Source organism: Mobula birostris, chromosome 21 (genome assembly GCF_030028105.1).
Source record: "Mobula birostris isolate sMobBir1 chromosome 21, sMobBir1.hap1, whole genome shotgun sequence".
Classification (NCBI taxonomy): Eukaryota; Metazoa; Chordata; class Chondrichthyes; order Myliobatiformes; family Myliobatidae; genus Mobula; species Mobula birostris.
The window spans coordinates 48216023-48231911 of record NC_092390.1 but is presented as its reverse complement, the minus strand read 5'-3'; the positions used below and the strand labels follow the sequence as shown (position 1 = coordinate 48231911).

Below are 15889 nucleotides of genomic sequence, written 5' to 3'. Positions count from 1 at the left end.
AAACAGAAGGGATGATTGGTGAAAGTATAGGAGCCTGATGGCCTGATGACATGACAGGATGATAGGAAGTTCAGAGTCACATTTGTGGACTAATTTGAGATGTTTCACAAAGTGCTCAACTATTTTGCTCTTGGTTGAGGAGAGCTCATCTTCATTAGATCATGAAAACATTAATCTGAATAAAGCATGTGTCATTTTATATTTTACTTGGAAAGATTGATTTTGATTATTAACAATGAAATGATAGAGGTTAAATGTTGTATCTCCTGCATTTTCTTGGAAGTGTTGTGTGAAGGTGTTAGTGATGATTGAAGGCTAAATCAACACAATGCAAAGGAAACAGTTGCTCAGAATGTTAAAAGGAGAGAAGAAAAAAAAACATGTTGCCAGGGAACAACAGTTGTTTTGTTTCTTATGGTTTAACTAGAACAGGTGCTCTGAACCAAAGAACGTGGACACTAGGACTATTCTCATATTGTTGTATGTGTCCTGCAGGATATGCAGGCTTTGGTGCAACACCACATGGGCACTGACAGAGGAATTCCTTTCAGTTGTGGTACAGATTTGAATGTGGGCTGTCTGAATAGCAGTGCTTATGGATTGATGATACCCTAAAGAGTTTTGAAGGCCACGAGGTCTCTCTGCTTGCCGTGAAATGAAATGAACCTTTGTTGTGAATAATTGGAATGCATGGAATGAGGAAAGAGATTCTGTTGAGGGAATTTGAGCAGCTAGGAACTAAATTAAAAAGCAGAACGAAAAGGGTGGTAATCTCTGGATGACTACCTGAGCCATCTGCAAATTGGCACTGTGTTAAGAAGATTAGAAAGTTAAATGCATGGCTCAGGGACTGGTGTGGGAGAAGTGGAAAATTGGCAGCAGTATTGGGAAGGAGGGAGCTGTTCCACCTGAACCTGAACCATGATGGGACCTGGATCCTGGCGAATTGCATAACTAGGGTTGTGGATAGGGCTTTAAACCAAATAGTGGGGGTGGGGGGGGGGAGAGGGGTGAGTTCAACAGATTGGAGAGGAATGGATAAAGTAAAAGAGAAAAGTGTGGATAAAGATAAAAGCAAAAGTTAAAAAAGAGAAAAGTAAGCGTAAAGTACAGAAAAGTCAAGTGCGTAAGAGGCAAAGATTACTAGATTTTAAAGGCACAATGACTGAAAGACCACCTTATCTGAATGCCCATAGTATTCGTGACAAGGTCGGTGAATTCGTGGTACAAATCAGTTTAAAAAGGATATGATTTAGTAGCCATTACAGAGACGTGGTTGCAGGGTGGAGAGGATTGGGAATTAAATATCTAAGGATAACAGGTAATACGGAAGGATATGCAGGAAGGTTAGGGAGGTGGGGTACCATTATTATTTTAGGATAAGGTCAGGGCGATAGTGAGAGACTATATAAGATCTAAGGGGCAGAATGTTAAATCCATCTTGGTAGAGATTAGGAATAGTAAAGGGAAAAAAAAAGTCACTGGTAGGATTTGTCTATAGGCCTATAGTCTATATGATTTGTCTATTAAGACAGAGATGAGGAACTACTTTACCCAAAGAGTGGTGAATCAATGGAATTCTGCCCAATGAAGCAGTGGAGGCTACCTCAGGAAATATATTTAAGACAAGGTTGGATAGATTTTTACATAGAAGGGGAATTGAGGGTTATGGGGAAAAGGCAGATAGGTGGAGATGTTCATGGTCAGATCAGCCATATTTTATTGAATGGCAGAGCGGACACATCGGGCCAAATGGCCTACTCGTGCTCCTATTTCTTATGTTCTTATGTAAATAAATACTAAGTAATATATAGTGTACACTAATGTATAAGCCGTGCCCCTGTTTTCAGTTTGCTCTCTGCTCTTTCTCATACTTGACACCGTTTGGAGAATTGGTAAGATGTCAATTTCTGTAATTAAATTTGCTCTCTTTATTGGCAGTAAACATAGGAATTGTAATTTAGAAGTTTGCAGTTAATATCAAAATTAGTAATTTGGTTATAATGAAGTCTAGTTTTCAATTGCAGTAAACTTGTTAATAGATGGGATAGAATGACAAAACAATAGGAAATAATGTGTGAGATAATGCATATAAGAAGAGTGAACAAGGCAGGAAAGTGAGATAATTAGAAGAGAAACAGTAAAATCTTGCAGCATATTTCCACAAATCTAGGAAGGTAGCAGTGGAGATAAATTAGATGTTGAGAAAGCGCATAATACACTTCTTTGTTCAATGCATGACCTATAAGAGCTGGAACCTTGTATTGGAATTGTATAATTCACTAGATATGTGAGATCTGTTGTTTATTTGTGGACACCCCATTCATTACAAGGAGGAATTGATTTAATTAGAAATTTATGATAATACTAGGGCTGCACAATTGTTATCTGTTGCAATTGGCTAGGCTGAGTTAATTATTTTTTAGAGTAAAAGAGGCTGAGTCACGATTTTATCAGATAAATAATTTTAAAAAAGTTACTTGTTACTTTTAATGCAGTGCCTATAAAATGTATTCACCCCTCTTTGAGGTTTTCATATTTTATTGTTTTACAGCATTGATATAATTTGGCTTTTTTAACACTGAATGACAGAAAAAGACTCTTTTGTGTCAAAGTGAAAACATATCTCTGCAAGTGATCTAAATTAATTACAAATATAAAACAGAATATAATTGATTGCAGAATTACTTACCCCCTTCAAGTCAGTATTTAGTCGATTCAGCTTTGGCAGCAATTGCAACTCTGAGTCTGTGTGGATAGGTCTCTTTCAGCTTTGCACATCTGGACACTGCAGTTTCCCCCATTCTTCTTTGAAAAAACTGCTCAAGCTCTGTCAGATTGCATGGGGATCATGACTGAACAGCCCTTTTCAAGTCCAGCCACAAATTCTCAATTGGATTGAGGTCCAGACTCTGACTTGGACACACCAGGACATTAACTTTGTTGTTTTTAAGCCATTCCTATGTAGCTCTGGCTTTATGCTTAGGGTCATTGTCCTGCTGGAAAACAAATCTTCTCCCGAGTTGCAGTTCTCTAAGTTTTCCTCAAGGATTTCTGTATTGCTGCATTCAATTTATCCTCTACCTTCACAAGCCCTTCAGGGCCCTCTGAATGGAAGCATCCCCTCAGCATGATGCAGCCACCATCTTGCTTCACGGTAGGGATGCTGTGTTTTGATGATGTGTAGCGTTTGGCTTACGCCAAACATAGCGTCTAGTTTGATGGGCAAAAAGCTCAGTTTTATTTTCATCAGAGCATAGAAAGTTCTTCCACTGAATTCAGAGACTCCCACGTCTTCTGACAAACTGGCCGATATTTCATCTGAGGTTTTATCAACAATGGCCTTCTCTTTGCCACTCTGCGACTGGTGAAGCAGCCGGCAACAGTTGTTGTATGCACAGTCTCTCCCATCTCAGCCACTGAGCTTGGAAAACCTACTGTGATTCCATTATGTAAAAGAATAAAACATGAAAACTTTGGGGGGGGGGTGGTTTTGAATACTTTTAGTAGGCACTGTAGATGGATCATTGGTAAATTTCAGGAAGGTCTTGGAAAACTTCAGAAGAGAAAAGATGGCAAATTGTAAGTTCAATGGTCTTCATTATTTCCATTTTCTACTAATTACTCAGATCATTACACTTGGGCCCTTCATCAGGTTTGCTGAAAATTGGCAGATGGAACACGAGGAAACATAGGAACATACCCACTTTTCAAGCATAAAATAAATGGCACATCAAATGTGATAAGGAGATTTTCTTGTGAGTGAAAATGAAGAGAATTGGCCTTTATTCTCTGGAGATAAAAATATTAGGGTGATGTAATTGAGAGTGCAAGGTTTTGAGATGGCATGACTGCTAGACGCTGGGAGCTTGTTTCTTTTCATAGGGGAGTCTAGAATTTGACAGTAAGATATTGTACACTTAAGATTGAGACAAGTCTGCTGAAACTTTGGAGTTGTTATAGTGAGAAAGCTGTGTATACAGAGTCATAACTTAGGCAAAAGGGCCCTAATTCTGCTCCCATAGCTTGTGGTCTTGTTGAGGTAAATTGTGGGTAGGGTTAGTTCAGGAAAATTGTGGCAAGGACAAAAATCAAATCAACCTGCACATTTTTTACTTTCTTAAATTTGTGTTTGTTGGCTAATATGAACAAAATGACCTTAATGATCTTCTTTCACATAACAGTTTTGAAATTGTGTAGTTTGTGATTAAGGCATCGGTTCTCTTTTGTTCCTTGATTACATCCTTTGGTCGGTTAAGACATCAAAGGATATGGCGAGAATGCAGGTGTATGGGGTTGAGTGGGATCTGGGTTCAGCTGAATGGCTTAATTCTGCTCCTATATCTTATGGTCTAATGGTCAATTCTATCTACATATCAACTAGGAGTATATGGGAGGCAGCGAAAAGGCAAAAAGGATCTTTTTATTCTCAGCATAGGCATGCCAAATACTAGAGCTGTGTTAAATCATTACATAACATCCAATAAAAATTGCCTTTTCTTTAATTGACTCAACCACCAGGTGCTTATAAGCATTTTAGAAATTCTTTCTCTTAGGATCCAGCACAAACAGGAATTTTCCTATCTACGTGTATATTGATATCTTCCATGACTAACATAACATTGCCATTTTTGCATGCCTTTTCTATCTCTTGTTGTAGTGTATACTCCACATTCTAGCTACTGTTTGGAGGCCTGTGTATATATCCCATCAGGGTCTTTTTACCCTTGCAGTTTCTTAAATCACACAATTCTACATCTTCCTATCCTATGTCACCTCCTTCTAAGAATTTGATTTCACTTTTTTACCAATAGTTACTACATTCTCTCCGTCTATCTGCCTATCCTTTCGATACAATGTGTACCCTCAGATGTTAAACTCCCAATTATGATCTTTCAACCATGACTCAATACTGCTTACCATGTCATACCTACCAATCTCTTAACTGTGCTAGAAGATCTCCTACCTTATTCCACATACTGCGTTCATTAAAATATATCACCTTCAGTCCTGTATTCATCACCCTTTTAGATTTGCCCCAATATTACACTTCAACCCATTCCACTGGTGGCAATTTTGCCCTCTCATCTGCCTGTCCTTCTTCACAGTCTCATATACACTGCATCTATTTGTATACCAACAGTCCAATCCTCAGCCTTATCACTATAGTTCCCATACCCCTTCCAAAGTACTTTGTCCTCCACAACAACTCCAGCAAATCTGTCTGCAAGGATATTGATACAGCCCTCAGGTTCAGGTGTAACCCGTGCTTTTTGTATAGGTAATACCTTCCCCAATGAACCAGAAATCTGAAACCCTGTCCCCTGCGTAGATTTCTCAGCCATGCATTCATCTGACAAGTCTCCTATTCTTACCCACAATGCAACATGGTAGAGGCAACAATCCAGGGATCATTGTCCTTGAGGTGCTGCTTTTTTTGCTTTCTACTTAACTCCCTGTATTCTCTCCTCAGGACCTCATCCCTCTTTTTACCTATGTCATTGGTACCAATATGTACCACAGCTTCTAGCTGTTCACTCTCCCCCTTTAGAATGCTGTGAACCCGATCTGAATCATCCCTGGATCCTGACACCTGGGAGGCAACATAACAACCAGGTGTCCTTTTCACATCCACAAAGTCTCCTATTTGCTCCTCTTCTACTCCCCTTCTGTTCTGAGCCACAGAGCCAGACTGTGACAGTGACTTGGTCGCTGCGGCTTCCTACCTGGTAGTATCCAAGGCAGTATACTTAATATTGAGGGGAATGCTGCACTGGCTGCCTATTCCCGTTCCCTTTTCTGACAGTCAGCCAGGTACCTGCTTCCTGTAACTTAGGTGTGACTACATCCCCGTAGCTCCTATCTATCACATACTCATTCTCCAATATGTGTCAAAGATCATCGAGCTGCTGCTCAGTTCTTTGAAATAGTCTCTAAGGAGCTGCAGCTCGATGCACCACATGCAGGTATTTTATTAGGGGAACTGGAGGTCTCCCAGAATTCCCACATCTCACGCATTGAACATACTAATAACCCTGGATCCATTCTTACCGCACTATGTGCTAGTAGACAAAGATGCAGAAAATTAACTTACGAGAAACTTAGAGCCTGTTAAATGAAAACCCGTTGAGTCAAAACCCGATCACTTTAACCCCGGCCCACTCCGACAATGGCAGCTCTGCTTAAACCTTATTTTTGAGCATCTAAGAAAACTGAACTATGATCACTTACTGAATGTTATTTGTTTAATAACAAATGTTCGTTCCAAACATAGCAGTACGTTTAATTGCCCTCTGTGGAAATAAAACAAAATGAGCATTTTATTGCACATTGTGGCCACAATTGATCAATGTGCCTACTCAGAACTCTAGCAGAGATATTTGAATTATCCTTAGCAACAATAGAGGTACTAGAGGATTGGAACATAGCCAATGTTGTTCTACTGTTTGAGAAAGGCTCTTAAAATCTATTAGGAAGTTATAGGTTGGTGAGTCTGACAGCAGTTGTGGGAAGTTATTGGAAGATATTCTAAAGGTCCAGATATATATACACACACACACACTTGGACTGATTAAGCATAGCATGCATGGTTTTGTGCATGCTAGGTCATGTCGAATCAATTTTATAGAGTCTTTCATGGAAGTTACCAGGAAAGTTGATGCAGGCAAGGTAGTGGAATTTAGCAAGGCATTTGACCTTCATGGGAGGTTGGTTAAGAAGGTACGTACATTTGCTCGGCATTCAAGATGAGGTAGTAAATTGGTTTAAACGTAGGCTTTTTGGGAGAAGCCAGAGTGGTAGTAGATGATAGTAGACTGGAGGCCTGTGACTAGTGGAGTGCCACAGTGATCGGTGCTCAGTCCATTGTTGTTTGTCATCTTTATCAACGATCTGGATGAGATAATGTGGTTAACTAGATCAGATATTTTGTGGATGATACCAAGATTGGGGGTGTAGTGGACAGTGAGGAAGGCTGTTATGCCTTGCAGAGGGATCTGGACCAGCTGGAAAAATGGGCTGAAAATGGCAGATGGAATTTAATGCAGACAAGTGCAAGTTGTTGCAGTTTGGTAGGATCAACGGGGAGGTCTTGCACAGTGAAGAGTAGGGCACTAAGGTGTGCAGTGGAACAAGGAGATTTGGGAGTACAGGTCCATGATTTGTTGAAAGTAGCATCGCAGGTAGATAGGGTGGTGAGGAAAGCCTCTGGCACATTGGCCTTCATGAATAGAAGTATTGAGTACAGGAGATGGGATGTTATGTTGAAGAAGTATAAAATGTTCGTGAGGCCTAATATGGAGTATTGTGTGCAGTTTTGATCACTTACCTCTAGGAAAGATGTAAATAAGGTTGAAAGAGTTTAGAGAAAATTTACAAGGATTATACCAGGTCTGGAGGACCTGAGTTATAAGGAAAGATTATAGGACTATGTTCCTTAGGACATACGAGATTTGAATGGAGGTTTGATAGAGGTATACAGAATTTTGAGGGGTATAGATAGGGTAAATACAAGCAGACATTTTCCACTGAGGTTGGGTGGGACTACAACCAGAGTTCATGAGTTGAGGGTGAAAGGTGAAAAGTTTAAGGGGAACATGAGGGGAAACTTCTTCACTCAGGGTTATGAGAGAGTGGAACAAGCTGCTAGTACAGATGATGCATGCAAACTCGATTTCAATGTTTAAGCAAAGTTTGGATAGGAACATGGATGGTAGGGTATGGAGGACCATGGTCCTAGTGCAGATCGATGGGAGTAAGCAGTTTAAATGGTTTCAGCATGGACTAGATGGACCAACGGGCCTGTTTCTGTGCTGTAATTTTTTATGACTCCATGAATCAACAATATTAATATTTCTTTTGAGCAAGCTCTGGTGATTTGTCTGGCTTTCATTTCCAAATCTTGGATTTCTAAACTTCATCATAAGCAAGAACCAGGGTTAGAACTCAGACAGTGAATTTTGGCATCACTATGGATCTCCATCGCCTGTTCAGAAAAAATATTGATACTGTCATTTTCCATCTCCTAGAGGTTCTGAATTGAAATGCTAATTTACCCAATACTGAACTGCTCAGGGAGAAAGCTGAGCATAATGTCCATAAATCTGACAATTGATTCAAACTCTTGTATCAGTAGTGAAGGAGCAACACTTTCACAGGCACATTTTCACCATATATAACAAAATACTTCTGAAATGACAGAACCGTAATAATTTGTTAAGCATTTCATTTTATCAGTCGTTTGTCATTATTTTAACTGCTTTGTCTATCACTTAAAAGTCTGCCAGAATGTCAATGTGAGTGCAACCCTCTCACCAGGCTAGCATACAAACCTGGCTCGTTAGCTAACTCCGATGACAGCCATGTGACTGAGTGGTGAGAAGACCTCCTTTCATAAGCAGTATTCATCTCGAGTTGTTATGATTTGGGGTTCAACTGAACAGGAAAGTTGGGATCTTCTGGGGAGGAACATTGATTGTAGCGAATGCTGTGTAAATAATGAATTATGCAAAGAAATTAACAGGTCGTATACCAAATAAAATTACAATATAAATATATTTACCAAATTTTCAACTTTAACAAACAGTTACAGAAAAAGAAAAGAAAATGAGAAGGACCCATTACAGTTAAATTTGTCTAAATGTGCACCTAAGCGTTGGAGCTCATTTCTGGAGTGGTTGGATGTATAGCTTTACTCACGCACTGACCCAGAGTCTGTGTTATGGTAACAGCCACAGTCTCAATTTCCCTTGAAGACCATCTTGAATCAATGGAATATTGGCACCTTCCTACTTGGAGCCATTGATCTGCACAAAGCACTTCTTACAATAAGGACTCTCTTTCGAATGGAATTTTGCGGCATATTCCCTTGTGCCCCTCTCCGCAGCTTCTGCCAAAAAAAAACAAAACCAGGTTACTGTCCTTCAGAAATCTCTTCTGCCCAGCGCTCCCCGGAGCAGAAAGTTACAACAGGTACCAAGACAACCCCAATTGGTTGACACCGCATTCCTAAGTTGAACAACATGGCTCCTTGTCCTTAGCCGAAACCTGGACACTCTTACTAGCAGGATACACCGCTTTTACAGAAAAATGCTCAAGTAAAAGTACCTCAACATAGATCTTACCCAGGATATTACATATGTAACTCCTAAGTAGCAAATTTGAAAATGAACAATTTTGTTAATTTATGCAAGAAAGTAATTCCTCCACACAAAAAAGTGACAGCACTTTTAGATACAAAATAGATACAAAAGAATTACATGAAATTGGCAGTGGTTGAAAATTGCTAAAACATGCACATCACCAATTTTGGTTCATGATATTCACAAAATTTAATTGCTATGTTGGTTGGCCAACATGCCTTCCAACTCTTGCTTCTGAAATTGCATCACTAAAATTTATTTCCTCTTATCTTTTATTCTTTAAAATATTCCTTAAAATCTGCCTCTTTGGCCATGCATAAACTATTTAAATATGTGATCCAGTGTAAAATATTTTAACGATCTATTAAATACTGAAGTATGCTTGTAAAATTAAAGGTTCTAACCCATTATCTGTTACAGAACTATAGGATCATTATACTAGAGATGTATGGCTTTCAACCTATCACAGCTGTGCCTCCTTTTCATAAAACAATCTAGTTTGCTCTATTCCCCCACTCCTCCCCCTGCATCCTCCATATACTTTACATTCAAATACATTACCATTTTCTTTTAGAAAGCTACAATTGATTTTCATCATAAATTCAGGCACTTTATCACACATTACTAACTATGTTCCTTAGATCAGCTCCAGATCATTTGTTACAAGTTTTTAATGTCATGTTTGATTCTTCATATTTTTGTGAAATGAAAAGGTTTTTCTCCACTCAACCTGTCTAAACGTAGATATCTCAAATCTCTCAATCTTCTCCATTATGATGAGATCTCTCCAACTTCCTCAATCTACCCCCATTCCCTGCTTCCTGGAACTATTTGAACAAGGCTTTTCTGCACCACCCTTGGTGATTTCACAAGGTTCAGAGAATGAAGTGAACTAAGCTGATACAGTAGTCTAGTTGGGACCTTACAGTGCAACATCAAGGCTTTAAACAGCTTTTTGCTTCTGTATAACTTTGCATCTCTATTTACGATGCATATATCTCCTGTCCTTCATTAAATTCATATGTATTCCAGCATATTCAAGTATTTATCCAGATATATGCCAAGGACTCTGTCCCTGCGGGCATTTTAAGATTGTATCACTTATGCTGTCTCTCACATCTCTACATTAAATGATATCTGCCAACTTTTAAGTTGGAAAAAAAATCCACCCCAATAGTCACCCATTAGTCCCAACAAACCTTGAAATTCTAGTCTGCATAAGATAAAAAAGAACTCTAAACAAATTGCAAAATATCAGAAGACCAAGCACACTCCCTTGCCTGCCCCAGTTTGTTCTAAGTGTGCTATCTAAATAGTTATTCCATCCATGAGCTCTGTCAACAAATCCTGGCAGGTTTTTGAACCAGGATTTGTACAGAATAGTAAATCAGAGCTATTAATGAGAAAAAAACACAAAATTACTAGGACAACTGTCCTTGAAATGAAAATAAATGGCTTTCCTTCCAATGCAATTAGCATTTTCTTCAGGGTCTGTGATGCTATTTTACCTGCATTTTCACACTTCCGTCATTTCTTCCATCCCTATAATCCTACAGGAAATCTGTGCTATTCTGTTTTTTTCCCATCAAATCCAATTTTAATTCCCCAATCATTGGTGCCAATGGTTTTACCTGCTATGATTCTAAGATTTGAAATTCATTATTATAATCAGAATTTAGAATAAAACAGCTCAATAATAGAGCCCTTTGGCCCACTGTTTTTGTGCTGAACTTTCCAAGTGCCAACCTAAACTATCCTATCTGTCTTCAAATGGTCTGTATCCCTCAATTTCCTGCCTGTTCATGTGTCTGTCTCAGTGCCTCTTAAGCATTACTATAGTAGACACTCTTAGGTACATATGTATAGCTAGGGTGGCTAAGAATTTTGCACAGTACTGTAGTAATTTATGTATTGCTGCTTTGGGGGAAAAAAACAAATCTCATGACATGTGTGAGTGATGGTAAACCTGATTCTGATATGGGTCTCTAATATGGACTGAAAGTGGAACAGGGGCAGTGAGAGGAGAATCATAGTTGGGAAAAGGGGTAGGCAGAGGGGAGGGAGCGGGAAGAGACATTCTGTGTTGGTCAACAAATCAATTGCCTGGTGTCTTAGGGCAGAGTGTGTCTGCACCTGTGCCGCCCTTCACACTCCTAGCACTTCTTCTCTGCCACCTAAGACTTTTGTACAGTACTGCAGATAAGTCACTTGCATCGAATGGACTACACTCCATGGTTCTGAAAGAGGTACTGAAGAGATTGTGGAGGCATTAGTAATGATCTTCCAAGAAACTCTAGATTTTGGAATGGTTCTGGGTCACTGGAAAATTGGAAATATCACTCTACTCTTTAAGAAAGCAGGGAAGCAGAATAAAGGAAAGTGTAAGCCAGTTAGCCTGACTTCCATAGTTGGGAAGATGTTGGAATTCATTATTATTGCCAGTTATCGGAGTACTTAGAGGTACATGATAAAATAGGTCACAGTCAACATGGTTTCCTTAATGGGAAATCTTGCTTGACAAATCTGTTGGAATTCTTTGAGGAGGTAGCAGATAGGGTAGACAAAGTCAGTGGAGTTTGTTTACTTTGATTATTTTGAAGGCCCTATTACAAAGTGCTGCACATGAGGCAGCTTAACAAGATAAGGGCCCATGGTATTAAAGGAAAGATACTAACGTGGCTAGAATATTGGTAGACTGGCAGGAGGCAAAGAATGGGAATAAAGGGGGACTTTTCTGGTAGGCTACCAGTGACTAGTGGTGATCCACAGGGGTCAGTATTGGGACCGCTTCTTTTCACATTATATTTCAAAGATTTGGATGATGGAATTGATAGCTTTGTGACCAAGTTTGCAGGTGATACGAAGTTGGGTGGAGGGGAGGTAGTGTTGAGAAATCAGGGAGACTGCAGGAGGAGTTGGACAGATTAGCAGAATGGGCAAAGAAGTGGCAGGTGGAATATAGTGTAGGGAAATGTATCTTCTAAACTATTTTCTAAACAAGAGAAAATTCAAAAATTAGTGGTGCAAAGGGACTTGAGGGTCCTTGTGCAGGATTCCTTGAAGGTTAATTTGCAGGTTGAGTCGCGGTAGTGAAGAAGGCAAATGCATTGTTGGCATTCATTTCAATAGGACTCGGAAATGAAAGCAAGGATATAATGCTGAGGCTTTATAAGGTATTGGTAAGACCGCACTTGGAGTACCGTGAGCAGTTTTGGGTCACTTATCTAAGAAGAGATCTCCTGGTATTGGAGAGGATCCGGAGGAGGTTCATGAGAATGATTCGAGGAATGAAAAGGTTATTATATGAGGAGCATTTGATAGCTCTGGGACTATACTCGCTGGAATTCAGGACAATGAGGGGGAGATCTCATTGGAACCTATCAAATATTGTTAGGCCTAGATGGAATGGATGTGGAGAGGATGGTTCCTATAGTGAAGGAGTCTAGGACCAGAAGGCACAGGTGCAGAATAGAGGGATGTCCATTTGGAAAAGAGATGAGGAATTTCCTTAGGCTGATGGTAGTGAATCTGTGGAATCCATTACCGCAGACAACTGGAGGGAAAGTCATTGGGTATATTTAAAGTGAAGGCTAATAGGTTCTAGGTTAGTTAGGATAACAAACATTACAGGTAGAAGAGAGGAGAATGCTTCTGAATGGGCTAATTTTGCTCTTATGTTTTATGGTCTTACAGTCTTGTATTTTATGGAATAAAATGTTTGCAAAGTCCAACAGTAAAGAGCCTAGTTTCTCTTTAAGTCTAGGCATAGAGGATCTGGAACTTTAAGGTCAAAATGGAATTCCGACTAGTTGTTTCGTGGTTTAATAAAGTTTGGTTTTGCATTTAAATATGAAGTTCATATTTTATTTCTAACAAAAGATGCAGACTGAATTACACTAACAAGTTGAATATTTTTTATTTTGTGATTAATGATGAGATTTCATTTAAAATAGAGCATAATTAAATAATTTATTTTTTCTCAATAAAATCAAAATGACAGTTTAATTGCAGGTGTTGTGTCCATAATGGATGACTGTGGACAATACAGTTGCAAGTAAATGTTCTATTTTGTTTCATTTCCATAGATCATTGTGGACAAAAGAAATTATTAGTACAGGTCCACAATCCCTTATCCAAAATCCTTGGGGCCAGTTGCATTTTGGAATTCAGAATTTTTCAGATTTCGGAAAATTGATAATTATATTGATAATTAACCTGTCCCCAGTGCGGGTGGTCTTTAGGAACCGGGAGAGCTCCGGACCTATGCACATCCTCCCATATACTTTAAATCATCTCTAGATTACTTATGATACCTAATACAATGTAAATGCTTTGTAAATAGTTGTTACACTGTATTGTTTAGGGAATAATGACAAGAAAAAAAGTCTGTACATGCTTGAACAATGAGTGCTGGAGAGAACTTCCGGGTTTTCCCGATATGTGCTCTTTTACAAATGCTATTACAGTTTATTTATAGAGTAATATACTGATAAATGAAATAGTGGGATAATTATAGACCATAAATACACTAGTACATTTTATTTCCAATAAAAACATTCAATAAAACATAAAAATATACAGCTTCAAACAAACCGAATCAAACACATGGTAAATGACTTATTGGAATAAATGTAGAACGTAAATACTCTAGGACATATACAGGTTCAAGCTAAGCTAAATACATACAGGTACCTCTCATTAAGTTGCATAATGTCTGGTAAACAACGCTAAATACTCTCCAGGTATCTGATGGGCCAGGAACAGGATCCTCAAGTTATGAAGCAGCACTACGATAGATGGCGTTTTTAAAGACTTCAAGTGCCATCTGTCTGATTGACATAGGTTTATATCTAAGCAATCTCTCTTTAACTGAGTAAACTGCTAGAAACTCTTGCTCACTGATAAATGCACGTTGTTCAAGGCCAGCAATTAACTGATCACACATTTCCACCATATCGTCTATGGAGATTTTTTCACTTGTGTTCAAATTCGTCAATGTAATTTTCAGCTGCTTCATGATCAGCAGAAGCTTTTTCACCACAGATTTTCAGATATTTTACACCATGACGCTTCTTAAAGTTTTGCAGCCAACCCTCTGAATATTGACGCTCACCTTCAATGTTCAGTTCTTCATGGTATATTCTAGCTTGTTTCATGATCAACATGCCATTCAGTGGCATACGTTCGCTTCTTTGTTGTCTAATCCACTCAATCAACACACGGTCAAGATCTTCATTCTTTGCCCTGTGCTGCGTTTTTCTATTTTTCATTAGCTTATGGTCATCACTGTCACTATAAAACTTCAGTAACTTGTCTTTCTGTTTCTTTAAATCATATATACAGTGAAGTTCCGACACCATCTTCTTCCGTAAGACGCTGCGCAGAGACACCACAATCAAGCTTCTACAATAACTCCACTTTCTGCGTTATTGATAATGATAGATGCTTCCTTCTCTTTTTCTCATTGTTAACCATAGGGGTATCTGCAGCTCTTTTTGACATTTTCACAGTGAAATTAAACACAAAGTCAACAGTGAACACAAAATATCAGCGAACAGCAAACACACGTGTAACCAGTACGAGCGCTGAGCCACAACTGACGTCTGGCGGCCTCTACTAGTGCTGCCACGTCACACCTGAGTGACGTCAGCTGTTGGCGTGCCAAACAAGCCTTGTTACGACATGCTGCACACTCCCACGAGAAAACTTCGGTTTTCGGAGCTTTTCGGATTTCAGAATTTTGGATAAAGGATTGTAGACCTGTACCAGTCACACACTGCAGTTGCATAGTACTTTTTGTTTACTTTGTTATTAATAAGAAACATCCTTGTATGTGGTTTGTTTACAGTGGACCTCTTGGGACTTTTGAAATGGCGGTCAAACACAAATTTGCTGCAGCAGAATTTGAGGCAGTTGATGAAAGTGGATGGAGAGGAGGTTGTTAAGGTAATTGGCTTCCATTTTCTGAAAAAAATTAGATGTCGTGTATGTTAAATTTCCTAAGCTAAGATTTGTGTGCATTCATGTGTGAGTATAATTTAAGACAAAAAGTAACCACTCATTAAGATGCAAAGTTGCAATTGGTTTTAATACTTAAACTCCAAGTATAATTTTGCTTTTGAAATGAAAGAACTTAACTGGATGTGGCACTTCATTGCAGTATTACTGAAACACTGCACTAACAAAAGTTCCAAACTAGAGATAAGATGCTGAACAAAAGCTGTGCCTGCCCTGAAGTGGTTGCAGTAAATCCCTTGACATTTGATGGGAGACCAGATGAGTTATCTTTCAAGAGACACAGTTGAATTGGATTATCCAATCATATCATTATTTATTGTGAGACTTCGTTGCTGCATTCTCCTCTAACTAGAGTGACAACTCAGTTCAGAGAAGACACATGCAGGTATTTCAATATTAGTTTTCTTTATATATTTATATTCATGAATTCTTGAAAAAAGGTAGATCACAAAGTTCAAAACAAATTTATTATCAAAATATGTATATGTTATCATATATTACATTGAGCTTCACTTTCTTGCATATTTACAAGGATAAAAAAATTGCAATACAATTTTACAAATAGCTGAATAAACAGACAAAATCTGACAAATAACCAAACTGCAAAAGAAGACAGGCTGGGCAATTAAAAAATAATATTGAACAAATAAGTTGTAAATATCTCAATGGTCTGTGGTCCTTAAAATTTTAGTTCATTATTGATGCCTGAGGGGTCTGCCATGTTGTTCTCT

General features: G+C 38.7%; 1 protein-coding gene across 3 annotated transcripts in view; it reads left to right on the top strand.

The window, feature by feature from the left end:
- Positions 1 to 15889, top strand: part of dock1 (dedicator of cytokinesis 1) — a 555786-nt gene that overhangs the window by 155340 nt on the left and 384557 nt on the right. For all 3 annotated transcript variants that reach the window (XM_072239408.1, XM_072239407.1, XM_072239409.1), the window contains one exon: positions 14989 to 15086. In XM_072239408.1, coding sequence (XP_072095509.1) covers positions 14989 to 15086 — 98 coding nt within the window. The remainder of the gene's footprint in view (positions 1 to 14988; positions 15087 to 15889) is intronic.